General features: G+C 43.4%; 1 protein-coding gene across 3 annotated transcripts in view; it reads right to left on the bottom strand.

Moving 5' to 3' along the window:
* LOC148508125 (coiled-coil domain-containing protein 158-like) overlaps positions 1-17,906 on the bottom strand; it is a 100,369-nt gene that overhangs the window by 43,014 nt on the left and 39,449 nt on the right. For all 3 annotated transcript variants that reach the window (XM_088445016.1, XM_088445018.1, XM_088445017.1), the window contains exons 8-12: positions 11,900-12,002; positions 4,484-4,594; positions 4,097-4,294; positions 1,784-2,257; positions 135-324 (exon numbers count right to left, since the gene is read on the bottom strand). In XM_088445016.1, coding sequence (XP_088301142.1) covers positions 135-324; positions 1,784-2,257; positions 4,097-4,294; positions 4,484-4,594; positions 11,900-12,002 — 1,076 coding nt within the window. The remainder of the gene's footprint in view (positions 1-134; positions 325-1,783; positions 2,258-4,096; positions 4,295-4,483; positions 4,595-11,899; positions 12,003-17,906) is intronic.

The following is a 17,906-nucleotide window of genomic DNA, read 5'->3' as shown; positions in this document are numbered from 1 at the left end:
GCTACAGCATAGAACAAGGGAGATTACCTGTGATACCCAGCTAGATCCTGGTGGAGACACATAGGAGGAACACATATATAAATTATATTGTTAAGTGACTGTATATAGCAGGATCAGCGTATGCAGTCCCTTACCAGCTAAGTTTGTGAGATCACTCCTGGTTTCTCTGAGCTCAGCCATAAGTTCTTCTTTGTCTTTTCTCAGTTTCTTGGCTGCTAGAGCCTTCTTAGCGCTTGAATTGGTCAGTTTGGCTTTCTCCAGCTCCAGCACTGTGCATATTTCTTCCAGCTCAAAGATTCTCGCAGCTTTCTTATCTGCTGTTGTCTATAAAGTCAACATGGAAATAACCAGCCATAGATTATTTACATACTACCAATTCAAATGACTCCATGTTCTCCTCAGGATCAATTTCCTGGGTGCTCCACCCCGCTTATTTTACATGCCATCCAGCACTATCCTGCTCCAGGGGTCTGACGGACAAAATCAGGATTGTGCTGCGCTTATGTTACTATGACAGGCACAGTAACAGAGATCCCTCACCCATCCTTAAGAGGCAGGACACTTTTTGGATTATGCACACATTGCAGAAAGCATTGACGGAGAGTGTAGACATGTACTGGGTCTCAGCGTACAGCAATGTGTCTCAGCGTACAGCACCGTGTCTCAGCGTACAGCACCGTGTCTCAGCGTGCAGCACCGTGTCTCAGCGTGCAGCACCGTGTCTCAGCGTGCAGCACCGTGTCTCAGCGTGCAGCACCGTGTCTCAGCGTGCAGCACCGTGTCTCAGCGTGCAGCACCGTGTCTCAGCGTGCAGCACCGTGTCTCAGCGTGCAGCACCGTGTCTCAGCGTACAGCACCGTGTCTCAGCGTACAGCACCGTGTCTCAGCGTACAGCACCGTGTCTCAGCGTACAGCACCGTGTCTCAGCGTACAGCACCATGTCTCAGCGTACAGCACCGTGTCTCAGCGTACAGCACCGTGTCTCAGCGTACAGCACTGTGTCTCAGCGTACAGCACTGTGTCTCAGCGTGCATTGCTGGACACAATTATATCTGTATTCAGCTAGCAAGTAGGCAATATCTCCAAGGGTCTTTAAACATTATTTAATTTATAATTGTTAATCTTGAGTTCAAGTCAATATTAAGATTTCAATATTTTTCATTATTGTAAAGTATTACACTGCCCCGACCCGTCTACTCTTAATGCCACTCAGCTGGCAAAAATTTCTCTGGAGGGCACTGAGGACTGAAATATCAATTAAACAAAACCACATATATGATTAAGGAAACATTTTTGCTAATATTTAATATTTTTTATATCAAGCAAGTAACCTTGAAAAGCCTACTGTATGCAGGGAAGCGTGCTTTGAATGTTAATTTCTTGGGTAGAAATAATTACATTAATTTCTTGTGCCTGGAATTGTGGGGCTTTAGAAATGGACAGGCACATAAAAAGTAGTATAAATATACATCCATTATTAGTTTTTTTTTTTTTTTTTTTAAATCCTCTTTATCATGTACATTTTGGTTACTTTATTAATCCTTTGTACACCTTCCCTTATACATGTGTACAGTTTATTTTGCATTGTAGCACAATATACTATACATGGAGTTAAAATGTCAGGGGTTTCAGATTTTTTTACATTTTTTCATATATTTCTATATTTCAGAGGTACTTTTTTGCGTTTGCTAGAAATGGTATTTATATGTAAATTAAGGAAAGTGTGTTTTCTTACTGTTTATCTCTATGAAGCAAGTGTTGGACATTTAGGACATGGTCTTACCATTACTTCCTGTATTTCAGCTTTTCTAACAGTTACTTCCTCTAATAGCCGAGACCGTTCTGCTTCCAGTGCACCTAGTTTCTGGTTCCGCTGTCCAATCATCTGAGTAATGGCTCCAATCTGGCCACGAAGAGTTGTTATCATGTTATCCTTTTCCACCAAAAGCAGCTTTAGTGTATCCGAGTCTTTCTGTATCTCAGATATCTTTTCTGTGTCAATTTTCAGCTGCTGCAACTCGCGCCTTCTGTCTTCAGCATACAAACGCAGTTTCTTCAGCTCTCCAACAGCACTCTTTAATGCTTTATCTTTCTCGACCAGGAGGTCTTTTGATTCTGTTGCCCTTTTCTCAGCATTCTCCAGGCTCTGGGTTTTGACTGCTATCTCATCCGCTGTTTTCTGCAATGCATCTTTCATGGACACTAGCTGGGACGAGGTGAAGTTGAGACTAGCCGTTTTCTCCTTAATAGTTATTATCTTGTTAAGGAAATTACAAGAAAATAGGGATCATTTTAAAATATCTTGCAACTTTTTTTTTTTTTTTTGAGGTGTACAATAGTGCTATAATATACATAATAAATATATAAAAGCCTGTATATGTTGTCTAAAGCACTGGCAATGACAATACAATGCTGATCTTAACTACTCTAAGTGTCTATGTTTGACCTCACCTATTAACCAGTATAAAATCAAAAGAAACACAAAAAAAATCAAAACAAAATATAAACCACTCAGGCCGGGTACACATCAGAATGAAGTGTATCCCAGCCAACCCGACACCCCCGATGTATCGCGCGTCCATACACACTGCACGATCTGGTGTACGACCACGTGATATACCCTTCCATACCTCCATATCGTTATCAGCCTGGTTATCCCATCTGACATGCAGGACATCAGATGGGACGACGTTGTGAATGCGCAATTGAGCATACACACTGACTAATATGGACGATATATTATTCCGATTCGCGTTGGAACAATATATCACCTAAAGTGTACACCACCTTAGTCATACACTTTGATGAGATCAATGGCTTCCATTTATGTTGTGCACACAAGAACCCTTTCAATATTCTTTTAAACAAACCTGTGCCTCGCTCAGCATTCAAGATCTAAGTGGAAATAATTTTATAAATAGCAATAATGACTATCTGTATTTTCTGTTTATTTACTGATCCAAATCACTGACTTTGAATGTGAGAAGAACTTTTATGGAAAAATAGATGAACAATCTTTCAATCATTTAAAAGTTAGATGAAATGCCTACTTTGTTTTGTCTTGTCTTGGCGTTGCTTGACATGTCACATACTGATATAATATATAATATATAAGGAAACTTAGGGGTTCAGAAGGGAGATCTAATGCATGAATGAGGAACTGTCCCCCTCCTTCTTGCCTGGTTCGGGAGAGGCACCATTAAGTCTGGCACATAACATGCTTATCAGTATGTATAGCAGCTGGCCAGACAAGCTGAAAATGCATTAAGCCTGATTTGAAAACTACTTACTGGCACAACTGCCCATAAGCTTTACATCAGGTCAGGATGCCTGGTGGTTATTGTAGTGGCCATTTACAGCTCCATGGGAGATGCAGTATGTGTTAGCTCCCTACTGGTTCGTGCTGTCCCATCTCTTCTAGGTTATGCATGCAACATTGGTTTTTCTGCAGCCCAGGGAGTCTGTACAGTCACAGCCACAATGGAACCCAAGATTCCTCTTTGCGGCTCTGATTGTCACTCTAAACAAGAGTACAGGGCTGGTGAGCAAGTGACATAGTTCTGCCCAGTATGACATTAACATACTGGTGTCACTTCCTGCCTCTCTTCCAAGTGAACCAATATAATGAAGACATTCTCTTTTCCCCTTACAGTTTGACCAGCCACTTTTTTTAAACCAGAACCTGCCACGTACAGAACAGGTCATATTTAACACTGACTGCACAGCATCGAGTGATCGGCAAAGGACGCTGGAGCATAATAAGCTCTATAAGCATCCTGCCTGCATAGGACTGTCTCCATATCATTTTATGGTGGGAGAAATATAGTGCAGTGAAATAATATAATACATACTACTTTCCTTAACAAAGCAGAAATACCAACATGGATATACTGTAGCTGGGTCAGGAGAGATACTCATTACTACTTAGCCTTATTTGTTCACAGACATCGGCAGTCACATAACTTTCTCAACGGATAAAAAGGAGGAGATGAGGAAATTCGGGATGAAACTGGTCACTGTGACATTTCCCCTTTAGTTAAAATAATAAAATTCAGACAAAATCACAGCAGAATAAAAACACTACAAAATATAAGACCTGTTGTTCTGCCTTCTGCTGGCTCTCTTCCTTCACCATATTCACTATTGCTTGAAGCCGATCTACCTCCATGCTACGTTCAATCAACTCTCTACGTAAGTGTTCATTGGTGAGGCAGTTCACCGTTTCCCTTTCCCGTAATCGTTGGATGTGCTCTTTTTCCAAGCTCAGCTGTTTTTCACACATTTTTAAGGCTTCCTATAAGTTAAATTGTAATGTTAATAAAATCAGCAAGTTCAAGGCCTATTCTTTTACAAATGTTTTATATCTCTTCTACAGCTCTTTAATACTTTCATGATATTCAGTTTAATTAAGCAGAATAGGATAATACCATAAGTGGTAGTTCCGGAACTTAAACATAATGAGGATCACATACTGCTTTCTTACATGTAACTGCTGGAGTTCACCACCAAGATCTTGACTGCACTGGGCATGTTCTTTTTGGGCATTCTCCAGGGTAGAATTGGCTTCCATTAGTTGCTTTTTCAGCTCTTCTACCTAGATCAAACCCATAATAAACCACCGAGTAAAACATGCAACACATTCGTATAATTAAAAATAGTTTTCACATTAAATTTGCTCCAAATTCTTTTGCAGACCTCTGGGAAAAATATGACCTTCTGCACTCAAGTATTACTACATTCAACTGAAAAGTTTCATACTATTGCTAAAATAATCTTCTAAACTTCGATCTCTTCTAAACTACAATCTTAACCCAGAGTGAATGCAAATATAATTTATGTATAACACTGGTGGCTCTGGCTCTAAACTTTTATTGTATGGCACCATTGTCTCATCTTTCTCTACAGCTATAGAACCGTTTGAACAAGCATGGGAACAGGATCTGGGGATCTCGTTGGGTCGGCAAGCATGATAAAGGATTTGCTAGCATATAATAAAGTCATTAATACAGCTGTGAAAGAAAATGCTTACAAAGGTGAACATCAGATGGTACATTGGGCCTGATTCAGTACGGATGGCAAGTGCAATCGCCACTGTGATTACGCACACAGTCTCGCTGCAAAGATATGCTAATCCTCTGCCATCGTTATGCTGTCACAGCACAACATAAGGACGCCCACCTTACCTTGCACACATCCGTAATACTTAGCAAGACTGCGAACCATCAGTACCATCGCAGCCTCACGCACGCTTACACAAGGTCAGACCTTACTCAGAAATTGCTAACCTTCCGGTACGCAGTGAGAGCTCAGGCTGCTTATGGCATCACAGTGGCTAATTTATGCATGTCCCTGCAACGGCGTTCAAATGTACTGTAACACGTCCATTTCGTTGACCACCCCCAAGCGGTACTTCCTGTCAATCACTCTGCGATGGGTCTGTGTAGTCACTGAGATCGCAGTTCCGATCGCAGTGAGGCATTCGCGCACGCGCACTGTGATGCATACGCATGTGCAATAAGCAACAATCGGCCATCTGCATATGCTGTTGCAGTTGCGATCCTCGCTGAATCAGGCCCATAGTTCCTACAAAATTACACTCAATATGCCCTCAACCCCCCACAACATATTGGAGGAATTGTGATCAATGAGGTTTTTTTTATACATACAGTATATGGTGAGAATGCCCATTAATATCCCCCTTTTGGGGCAATATTTTTTATTTGATCATTCAAATTGCCACCATACAAATTGCCAAAACAGTCTTAAGGGGCACATCCACTAGACGATCTACTCCCTGTCCAATCTCTAAACGATTTTCCCTTGAAATTTTATCTTTCAGTCTGAACGATTTGCAAACTATCTTAATAGATCAAGTGAAATTGACCTGCATGTTCGGTCGACTGACGAGACGATCAAACGACCAGCGTGAGCGCGCATCATTGATCGTTAACAACCAAACACTGCACGATTTTTAAATGATTGAACGATAACGACGTCGTTATCGTTCAATCGCCTGCTAAAATCGTGTAGTGGATGCCTCCCTTTACTCTTATTCCACCCACTCAAGGCAATTAATACATTCTCTAATAAACTAATCCAACACATATGCAACAAAAACATAAAAAAAAAAAAAAAAAGACAACCCTCCAGTAATGTAGTCTTAGTTATGGTTATGGTATTACCAGCCTATTGCAAGAAAGATTAAAGAAAAAAAATCACTATTGGCAGGTAATTAGGCTATCGTTTTAGACACGTTTCATTGGTGTGCGCTATTTCTTCAGAGAATCATGTGTAGAACACAACGTTGACTACTGTATGCTCCATGTTGCTGTTCATGTTCCTACTATCAGAGCTCCAATTTTTCCACTTTTGGATCAATTGATTAGTGTCCTTCTCTTTATTTATAAATATATATATAAAATGCATTTTAATTTACATAACAAAGTCACTGTACAGCAGTCTAACAATGCTCCAAATATGTTTTTAAAAGTTATTTTTATATTTTTCCCAGTGTATCTGCATTTTATGTTGTTTTTCTCTATGATGGACTTGTTTATGTTCTTGAATGTGTGTGTTGTTTTTATTCTCTCTTAACAAATTTAATAAAACATATTTTGCACTAAAAATGCTCCAAATGTTTCTTCTTTGTGAACTTGCTGGCTATATTATTCAATTTCACAACTGAAATCCAGCTACCGTCACAAGTGACTTATAAGTAATTTATGTAATAATTGGATTAGAGATTCCATCTAACTGTAACAATTTTTAGCTTTGTTTTTTCTGTGATGTCTAATGTATATGTGATAATTTAGATAATCCGTGTCTGCATCTTTTGGCGGCCGCCCTCTGCAGCTTTTTGCAAACGCCTTGTCCTTCCCTGGTGTACATCAGTTTGTCCTTAATGACCAGGACTGAGACACCCACCTTCAGCATCTGAAATACCGATTGGCATGTCTTTAGATGCACCATCGAAACTTGCACCAGCCGATGGCAAGTGCAGTTCCTCCAATCAAGCATGGCCTCCTATGTGTGTGTTATGAGACACTCCCATAACGCATCCACTTGGCCCCATATTCCCTGGACCATCTTTCATACCTCTCTTGTCTATATTATTCATCATGTGTGATAATCCTATAATAAAATTGGTTTGGGTGTGGACTAGATGAAGGGGATGGTATGACTCATTTCAGGATAGGCTATAATGTCATATATGGTCCTGAAGTCTAAACATATAACAGAAGAGGAAAAAAATGGGAAATACACAGCTCTATATGTCTGCCTATAACCTGTGCAGGATTCAAATTAAGAATAAAAAAACATGTGAGGTCAGAGTGCCTTTAACACTGCTACTTTGGGTCTGCAAACAAGTCAAATGGCTGGAGCAAATATTCATAGATTTTCAGGGTCAAAATCAAAAGAACATTGAACTGTGGAAATTACACAATGAAACCTTTTTAGAGATAAATGATACATATTAACATTCATTACTGAGCTGTGTTAAGGGTAACAGAGTACTTGGTTAACTTGGAAAACAGAAACTTGCAATATCACAGTGGAATGATGTAACAAGGACTAAAAATAAGTTGAAGTTTGTGAGAACGAGCGATTGACTGGTCTGGAGTTCTGGTCTCATGCCAAGACCAGGAAAAGGGCACATACATAGCGTGTACGTGATAACTGAGCTCACTCTTGTAATGTCACACTTGTAATGTCAGCATAGACTGGACAGGATTCCTAACACAAACTGACATTTAGTGAGTTTAAAATGAACAGGACAAATGATACATTACATTTTCATGTCATTAATCAAAAAAATATATATATTTGAAACATTTTACATTTAAACAGTGTTTAAAAAGGATAATAAACTTGTAAACAAGTTATAGTTTTCTCTGAACAAATCATCTCAAACTTTTATAGTATCTGACAGTAACTGTTTATGTGGGAGTGGATTCCATATAATTATGTAGCTGGAGACTAAATCCTATTCTTCTAGCCACCATGAATGACCTGGTGTCCTCTGCAATTTTAAATTGAATATATTGACCAAGAACATTTGGTATGAGCCTTTAATATATACATACAGTGCATCCGGAAAGTATTCACAGCGTTTCACTTTTTCCACATTTTGTTATGTTACAGCCTTATTACAAAATGGAATAAATTCATATTTATCCTCAAAATTCTACACACAATACCCCATAATGACAACGTGTAAAAAGTTTTTTTTGAGATTTTTGCAAATTTAATAAAAAAACAACAACTAAGAAATCAAATGTACATAACATAATTTTTCACAGCCTTTCCCCAATACTTTGTTGATGCACCTTTGGCAGCAATTACAGCCTCAAGGCTTTTTGAATATGATGCCACTAGCTTGGCACACCTATCTTTGGGCAGTTTCGCCCATTCCTCTTTGCAGCACCTCTCAAGCTCCACCAGGTTGGATGGGAAGCATCGGTGCACAGCCATTTTCAGATCTCTCCAGAGATGTTCAATCAAATTCAAGTCTGGGCTCTGGCTGGGTCACTCAAGGACTTTCACAGAGTTGTCCCGAAGCCACTCCTTTGATATCTTGGCTGTGTGCTTAGGGTCGTTGTTCTGCTCAAAGATGAACCGTAGCCCCAGTCTGAGGTCAAGAGCGCTCTGGAACAAGTTTTCATCCAGGATGTCTCTGTACATTGCTGCATTAATCTTTCCCTCTATCCTGACTAGTCTTCCTGCCGCTGAAAAACATCCCCACAGCATGATGCTGCCACCACCATGCTTCACTGTAGGGATGGTATTGGCCTGGTGATGAGCGGTGCCTGGTTTCCTCCAAACAGAACGCCTGTCATTCACGCCAAAGAGTTCAATCTTTGTCTCATCAGACCAGAGAATTTTGTTTCTCAAGGTCTGAGTGTCCTTCAGGTGCATTTTGGCAAACTCCAGGTGGGCTACCATGTGCTTTTTACTAAGGAGTGGCTTCCGTCTGGCCGTTCTACCATACAGGCCTGATTGGTGGATTGCTACAGAGATGGTTGTCCTTCTGGAAGGTTCTCCTCTCTCCACAGGGGAATGCTGTAGCACTGACAGAGTGACCATTGGGTTCTTGGTCACCTCCCTGACTAGAGCCCTTCTCCCCCGATCGCTCAGTTTAGACGGCCGGCCAACTCTAGGAAGAGTCCTGGTGGTTCCGAACGTCTTCCATTTACGGATGATGGAGGCCACTGTGCTCATTGGGATCTTCAAAGCAGCAGATATTTTTCTGTACCCATCCCCAGATTTGTGCCTCGAGACAATCCTGTCTCGGAGGTCTACAGACAATTCCTTGGACTTCATGCTTGGTTTGTGCTCTGACATGCACTGTCAAGTGTGGGACCTTATATAGACAGGTGTTTGCTTTTCAAAATCATGTCCAATCAACTGAATTTACCACAGGTGGACTACAATTAAGCTGTAGGAACATCTCAAGGAAGATCAGTGGAAACAGGATGCACCTGTGCTCAATTTTGAGTTTCATGGCAAAGGTGGAATACTTATGTACATGTGATTTATTTTTTTATTAAATTTGCAAAAATCTCAAAAAAACTTTTTACATGTTGTCATTATGGGGTATTGTGTGTAGAGGACAAAAATTATTTCATTCCATTTTGGAATAAGGCTGTAACATAACAAAATGTGGAAAAAGTGAAGCGCTGTGAATACTTTCCGGAGCACTGTATACACTGTTGGCCTGATTCATCACGGATCGCAACTGCAACAGTGTACTCAGATCGGTTGATGGTGCGTACTGTGCATGCGTATGCACCGCAGTGCGTGTGCGTGAGTTAGCATTGTGATCACCTATGTAGATAGAAAGCCATCGCAGACTGGGGGACAGGACATCAGCGTTTGGGGGCGGTGACGGGGGAGTGGTAGAAGAAAAGCAGGCGTGCCTGTCCGTTTGAACGCTGTTGCATGAGCGTGCATAAATTAGCCACTGTGATGGCATATGCAACTAGGGTACTCACTGCATGCGACGAGGTTAGCAATTTCTGAGTAAGGTCAGACCGGCTGTTTGTGCGTGAGGGGCCGATGTTACTCGATGTATAAGCAGCACTGCAAGGTATTACGAAAGTGAGATAGCGGTAGTGGGCGTCTGTATGCTGGTTGTGCGATGGCTTTGCGATTGTATTCATTAGCATGTTTTCGCAGCAGACCTGCGTGCGTAATCGCAGCTGCGATCGCAATAGTGCTCCGTAGTGGATCAGGCCCTGTGACTGTATATTGTATTTTGTTGTACCTCCTATTAATTTAGTTCTATGTACATTTTATATTTGTGAACTGGCACCCAAAAGTGACCATTATATCCAAGGTGAGGCCACACTATTTGCCTTATAAATGGACATAATGATATGTTTTAGCTCTTCAATCTATTCCCCTTTTAACAAATAGTAATATCCATTCCTACTTGCTCACTCTGTGTGCAGAAGATTGGCTTTGTGTGCTACAATACCTAGATCCTTCTCCATCATATATTTACCCAAAAATGTACCACCTAATGTATAAAATGTATGTGTATGTAATCCCTCAAATGCACAACCTGCTCTATAAAATGCCCCACACAAGTCCTGATTTTTAAATCAGATACCCAAATTATTATTTAGCATACTCAGTTTGCTACTTATTATTGCTGCTTTATAATAATAATAATTATAGTTTTATTTATATAGCGCTTTTCTCCTAAAGGACAAGTGCTTTACATTTGCCTTTACAGCACAAAATACAAAATAAGCTTAAACAAGGGACATTAGTGAAATGCTTTGTCAGATACAATGTGTAGGTAGAATGATACGTAGGGACTTCAGAAAGAAAGTGATATCTTGTGTTTCATTATACAAAGTATACCGTATATACTCGAGTATAAGCCGAGTTTTTCAGCACAAAAAATGTGCTGAAAAAGTGCCCCCTCGGTTTATACTCGAGTCAAGTGTAGCGCTGACCGGACGGAGTTCGGTCAGCGCTACACACTGCCAAACACACAGCCGTCGGAGCCGGCAGCTGCGTGTTTGGTGTAATCAGCAGCCGCTGAGAGTCTGTCAGACTCGCAGCGGCTGCTGCTGCTCCCACTGCGGGAGCCATCTTCCGGCTCCCGCAGTGGGTGATGGGAGACACATCATCATGACGACGTCTCTCCCATGCAAAGCGACCGGAGGAGCGGACAGCGGCGGGACCAGGAGCGGGAGTTCCAGGTAAGTGATTTTTTTTTTAAATTCTTGTCATGTCTCTCTCTACTGGGGGGGGGGGGGGGGGACTACAGGGGGCACTACCAGGGGGCGATTACTACAGGGGGCATTATCAGGGGGCGATTACTACAGGGGGCACTAAAAGGGGTTATTACCACTGGGAGAACTACCAGGGGGGGATTACTACAGGGGGCACTACCAGGGGGGGATTACTACAGGGGGGGATTACTACAGGGGGCACTAAAAGGGGGGATTACCACTGGGGGAAATACCAGGGGGGGATTACTACAGGGGGCACTACCAGGGGGGGATTACTACAGGGGGGGATTACCACTGGGGGAACTACCAGGGGAGGATTACTACAGGGGGCACTACCAGTGGGGGATTACTACAGGGGGCACTAAAAGGGGGGGGATTACCACTGGGGGTATTACCAGGAGGGATTACTACTGGGGGCACAACCAGGGGGAATTACTACTGGGGGCACTACCAGCTGCTGCCATTTCCCACACTAGGCTTATACTTGAGTCAATAAGTTTTCCCAGTTTTTTGTGGTAAAAGTAGGTACCTCGGCTTATATTCGGGTCGGTTTATACTCGAGTATATACGGTATATCTCTACTGTTTTCCAAGTTCTGTACAAGCCCTGACAAAAACCACTGCTCTTCCCTAGACAAAGATCCATGATCATACCTTGTCTTTATGAAATTTCTTGCTGGTTTGCAGCTCAGAGTATAATTTGGACACTTTTAATTCCAGATTAGCTATATGTTCTGAATGTTGCGCATTCTGCTCTCTGGCAAGACAGAAACACAATATAAGAATAAAGAAAAAGAAATACCCCATTTTATGTCCAGTAAGGAATATAAATTATTCATTATTATCTGATTTTTTTTTTTTTAAATAGTAGAAAAGATGTTACCAGCTTTGAGCATACAGTATATAAATGCATCAGTCAGTGTTCTTTTAGCGGAACTTACCACTGCTGTTTTCAAAGGCGTCAAATACCAAATACATGCACAATATGTAAAGGTCATATTTACATTTTCAATGCTTTGTATTAATCTAGCTTTTTACAAAATCCAAGTCTCACAGCTTTAAGTATATAGATGTAGTGTTCAAAAGGTTTAACTGATATTTGCTGCTATATCCACCTTTGCATACATATTTATCAGTGGTACTAGTAACAGATTTATACAGAGCAGGATCTAAGGATTAGCTACACAGGTCCCAGAGTACTGCAGCAGCGTGCTGGTTTCATCACATTACCTTATTTGTTTGTTATGTATAGTCAGCATCATAAAGTGCAGTTATTATAAAATGCTGATAAAACACACTTATTCCTTTCATAGTGATTATATGTGAGCTGCAGGGCGTAACTAGTCTTTTTGGTGCCCTGTGCCAGAGAGAGCATTGGCGCCTCCCCCCCCATATTTTAAATAGGGACATAATATAGTGCACCTGAAAAAGGGCTATATCCTCATGGTGAAGGACCAGGGAAGAGACAGAGGAGGCCAGGAGATGCTGGGGATAAAAGAAGAGGGAGCTACAAGTGAGAATGATAATAAACAGGAAAATTGACAGGCCCAAACAGTGCCCCCTGCCCTGCGGTGCCCTGTGCCATGGCACTGGTCGCACCACCCTAGTTATGGCCCTGGTGAGCTGTATGGTGATCGGAAGGAGAAAGTGAAGTAGTAAATGCAGCCTAGTGAAACAAAAGGGTTACATCTGAGGCTGGCACTATACTTTTTAGACTTGGGGTTCAAACAAGACTGTTACTGTACATTTATGGCTAAATGTTTTTGTACTTTATTAAAACCCTTACTATGTATGTATGAAATCATTTTAATGCTGTATCAAAAATAAATAATCCTGTGTTCTTGTGTATATAAAAACAATATAATTTAAATAAGCATAGGACACTATATAATATGGAGAAGATAAAATCCCACATTAACATTTGGTAATTTTTATTTCATAGTGAGGTTCCACTAAAAGTAAAGGGGGGCATCCACTAGATGAATTTAGCAGGCGATTGAACGATAACGTCGTCGTTATCGTTCAATCATTTAAAAATCGTGCAGTGTTTGGTCGTTAACGATCAACGATGCGCGCTCCCGCTGGTCGTTTGATCGTCTCGTCAGTCGACTGAACATGCAGGTCAATTTCACTTGATCTATTAAGATAGTTAGCAAATCGTCTGCAAATCGTTTGCAAATCGGTCAGACTGAAAGATAAAATTTCAAGGGAAAAAATCAAGGGAAAATCGTTTAGAGATTGGACAGGGAGTAGATCGTCTAGTGGACGTGCCCCTTAAGTTACACATTCATGCAGTATATGGATCTAGTGGCATCTGCTGCCTGCCAGTGGGACTCACTCCATAGCTGATATATCCCAAATCAAATCGACATCAGTTCAAACATACCTAGTTATTTTATATTTTAATCATGTATCCAGCCACTTGTACTGACAAAATTGTTTTGTTTATAAAACTTCTTAATAGAAACAAAAGTAAATTATTAGTATTACAGAATTAGGGCCTGATTCAGAGCCGGACGCTCTGACCAGAGCGCTCGCTCTGAATCAGTGCCCTCCTACCTAACACCCACAGCATATGCGAGCGGCCTTGCGACGGAGACCCTGCGGTAGGGTCTCGCTGCCGCAAGCCCTGGAGTGATTTTGGCTCTATCAGAGCCAAAATCACTCCCACTGACATCACTACTGATGTCAGTGGGGCCGGCTTCAGGCGGTAGGCGTTCCCATGGGAGCGCCTCCGCCTGGCAGCCACGCCCCCGGCACGCCCACCAAAGGGGGCGTGCTGTCAATCAACATCGACAGCACGCCCCCTTTGGTGCGAGACCCGGAGCGACAGCTTGGCTGTCGTTGTCCGGGTCTCGCGCATGCGCATGACGGAGCTCCCTCCGTTGTGCGCATGCGCATTGGGGGAACATCGACCCGCTTGCGAGCGTCCTGCGCTCGCGAGCGGGTCTGAATAACCCCCTTAGTTTGTAGTATCAAGTAATCCATTAATGGCACAGATGCCAGGCAAGCTTAAATGAGTAGCCCAGCCTTAATGATAGTAATTTATTTTATCATGTCACATCATTAAAATTGGGAAAACCTAACATAAATACACATCGTCAACACTGATTAAATATCAATTTATGATTTCAATTGATACATTGAGCTAACATGACTTTTTATACTGTATATATATTGTTGGTATAATAAAAATATATAAAATGGTGTAATATATATTTCTTATAGTGGTGTTTTCTGCATTCTGCTTCTTATGTCTCCATGTTGCAGGTAGTATAAAAAGCTGGGATCCTGTCACATTACAGCGTATATTCCCTATGAAAGTTAAAGATATATGGTGGGTGCAGAACGTTAGGTTTTTGTAATTGTGTCTAACTATCTACAGCTTTATATCAGATTACCCCTGGTGCACACAACTATCTTTCCAATCATTTTCTCACATTGTAGAAAACCTACTGCAATGTTTCCATCTGATCCTGTATACTGCTTGCATGGCTCCTGGCAGCTCTTATTTCAGCACTGAGCACTGCCACCTTGTGTTCATGCTCATTAACAAGATTGTCACACCCAACACAAAAGAGAAAAACATTTGTTTCAAAATCAAATATACTTTAATTATAAAAATAATATGTTTGTCTAAAATGCAGGCTGTACATCAGTTAGGATAAATGTGTAACCTTCAACAATTGTGCAACTACAAGTCCCAGCCAGAAGCTGTCAGGACATTCCGGACTTTCTCATTACAGCCAGGGATCTGCAGGTACAGATGTGTCCTCGTACACCTAGCATCTGTGCACCATATTACCTGAGACATCCGGCGCGACTGAGACGGTCTGAGATGAGTGCTGTACTGACCTTTTCTTCAAATTTTGCATCTTAGTCGATTCGCAGACGCAGTGAAAAGCAGCTCACAGTGTATCAGAGACACTGGGCTGCTTCTTATGCGCACAGAACTTGGTATAACACACGTACAAAGTTGCAGATGAAGCACAACGGAACTTGGCGGGAGAAAAAGCCGCAGACGCCCGTATCGGAACCTTTTGTACACAGATACACACTCAGTATCGCACACAGATATACAGGTACCGCAAGTCTCAGTGGTCAGTGTACACTAGCAATAATATGAGATATGGTAAGAACTTACTCTTGTTATCTCTATTTCTACGAAGTCCATAGGGTTCCACAGGATACCTTGGGGGTATAGGTGTGACGTCAGTCGCTGGGCACCATAGAGTTAAGCTTTTCAGCCTCCCAGGATGCACTAGGGTCCCCCTCCTATACCCCGCCCCCGAGCCAAGGCACCTCAGTTAGTTATCAAGCCATAGGCCGGAGGAGGAGAAGGAAGAAAGAGAAAAAAGATCTGGACACATACAAGAATCACATTCTCACCAGAGGGAGACGGAAAACCGGTGACCAGAGCAAAGCCCATCTGCAGCACAGGTGCGACAGGGCGGGAGTCCTGTGGAACCCTATGGACTTCGTAGAAATAGAGATAACAAGGGTAAGTTCTTACCATATCTCATATTTTCTACTTCAGGGTCCATAGGGTATCCACAGGATACCTTGGGGATGTCCCAAAGCAGTATCCTTTAAGGGTGGGGATGCTCCTGTGCAGAAAGGAGAATCCGCCGCCCGAAGGAAGCATCCTGAGAGGCGAAGGTGTCAAACCTGTAATACCTCACGAAGGTATGGACAGAGGACCACGTAGCAGCCTTGCAGATCTGAACTGCCGAGGCACCACGTCGAGCTGCCCACGAAGGACCCACAGACCTAGTGGAATGAGCCTTCAGAGAAGGAGGAACCGGTAGGCCTTCATGAAGATAAGCTTCAGAAATAGCCATACGGATCCAGGCTGCCAAAGTTTGCTTTGAAGCAGGCCAACCCTTTTTACGGAAGCCATAGAGGACAAACAAAGCGTCCGACTTCCTAAACGAAGAAGTGCGGTCAAGATAAGTCCTTAAGGGCCGCACGACATCCAAAGAGGCCTCACCCACGGAAAGAACCGGTGGGTTAAAGGCCGGAACAACGATTTCCTCGTAAACATGAAACTGGGAAACAACTTTGGGAAGAAACTCGGGCCAAGTGCGGAGCACTGCCCTGTTCCCATGAAAAACCAAGAAAGAGCCCCTAACTAAGAAACACGTCTGGCCGAAGCAATAGCCAGAAGGAAAACAGTATTAGCTGTTACCCATTTAAGATCCACTGAGCCCAGTGGTTCAAACGGCGGTCCTTGGAGAGCCCTCAGGACCACAGCCAAATCCCAAGGCGCCACAGGTGGAACAAAGGGCGGCTGAATGCGTAGAACACCTTGCATAAAGGTGTGCACATCCGGGATTGTAGCAATCCTACGGTGAAACCAGACAGATAGGGCCGAAACCTGTACCTTCAAAGAAGCAAGGCGAAGCCCATGATCTAGACCCGCTTGCAGGAAGGCGAGAATCCGCGACAGACGAAACTCCCGCGGTGCATAACCTCTTGGTCGACACCACTGGAAGAACGTATGCCACACGCGATGGTATATCCTCGCGGAAGACGGTTTCCGAGCTCGCAACATGGTACGCACCACAGAGCTGGAAAACCCCCGGGACCTCAGCATGGCCGTCTCAACAGCCACGCCGTCAAAGACAGCGGGTGAAGACAAGGACCCTGAGACAGAAGGTCCGGTCATAGCGGCAACCGTAGAGGACTGTCCACGGACAGACCCTGAAGGTCTGAGAACCAGTGCCGTCTGGGCCACGCGGGAGCTATCAACAGGAGCGTCCCTCCTTCCTGTTTGAATTTCCGGATTACCCGTGGAAGAAGGGAGACCGGAGGGAACAGGTATGCGAACCGGAACGTCCACCGGACGGACAGAGCATCCACCAGAGACGCCCCTTCGTCTCTTGTGCGAGACCCGTACACAGGCAACTTGTTGTTGTGCCGGGACGCCATGAGGTCGATCTCTGGAAGACCCCACCTGTCCACCAGCAGTTGAAAAACGTCCGGGTGCAGGGACCATTCCCCCGGATGAACATCCTGGCGACTTAGAAAGTCCGCCTCCCAATTTAGCACTCCCGGGATGAAGACCGCTGATATGGCCGGAAGATTGCGCTCCGCCCAAACCAGGATCCGAGAGACCTCTACGAGAGCCGCCCGACTGAGAGTTCCTCCTTGCCTGTTTATGTAGGCCACGGTGGTAGCGTTGTCCGACTGGACCTGCACCGGGTGACCCTGGAGAAACCGATGTGCCTGCTGGAGAGCATTGAAGACCGCACGGAGTTCTAAGATATTTATTGGAAGCTCCGCTTCTGTCAGCGTCCACCTGCCCTGGAACAAGTGTAGACCCAAAACTGCTCCCCAGCCCCGAAGACTGGCGTCCGTTGTCAACAGGACCCAATTTGGAACCCAGAACGGACGTCCCTTGTTGAGGTGGGTCGTCTGTAACCACCACGCAAGGGACAGGCGAACCTCCGGGGTGATCACAATCGTCTGGGACTTCAGAGACTGAGGCAGCCCGTTCCACTTGGACAGGATCAGGTGCTTCAGAGGTCTGGAGTGAAACTGGGCGTATTCCACCATGTCGAATACCGACACCATGGAGCCCAGTAACCTCATCGCCGAGTGTAGGGACACCCAGCGGCTGTGCAGACAACTGCGCACCCTTGACTGTAAAGCAGAGATC

This window comes from Taudactylus pleione, unplaced genomic scaffold, assembly GCF_031769625.1.
Source record: "Taudactylus pleione unplaced genomic scaffold, aTauple2 ptg000376l, whole genome shotgun sequence".
In the NCBI taxonomy this organism is placed as follows: Eukaryota; Metazoa; Chordata; class Amphibia; order Anura; family Myobatrachidae; genus Taudactylus; species Taudactylus pleione.
The sequence above is the reverse complement of the archived record's forward strand: the minus strand, read 5'-3'. Positions and strand labels throughout refer to the sequence as shown.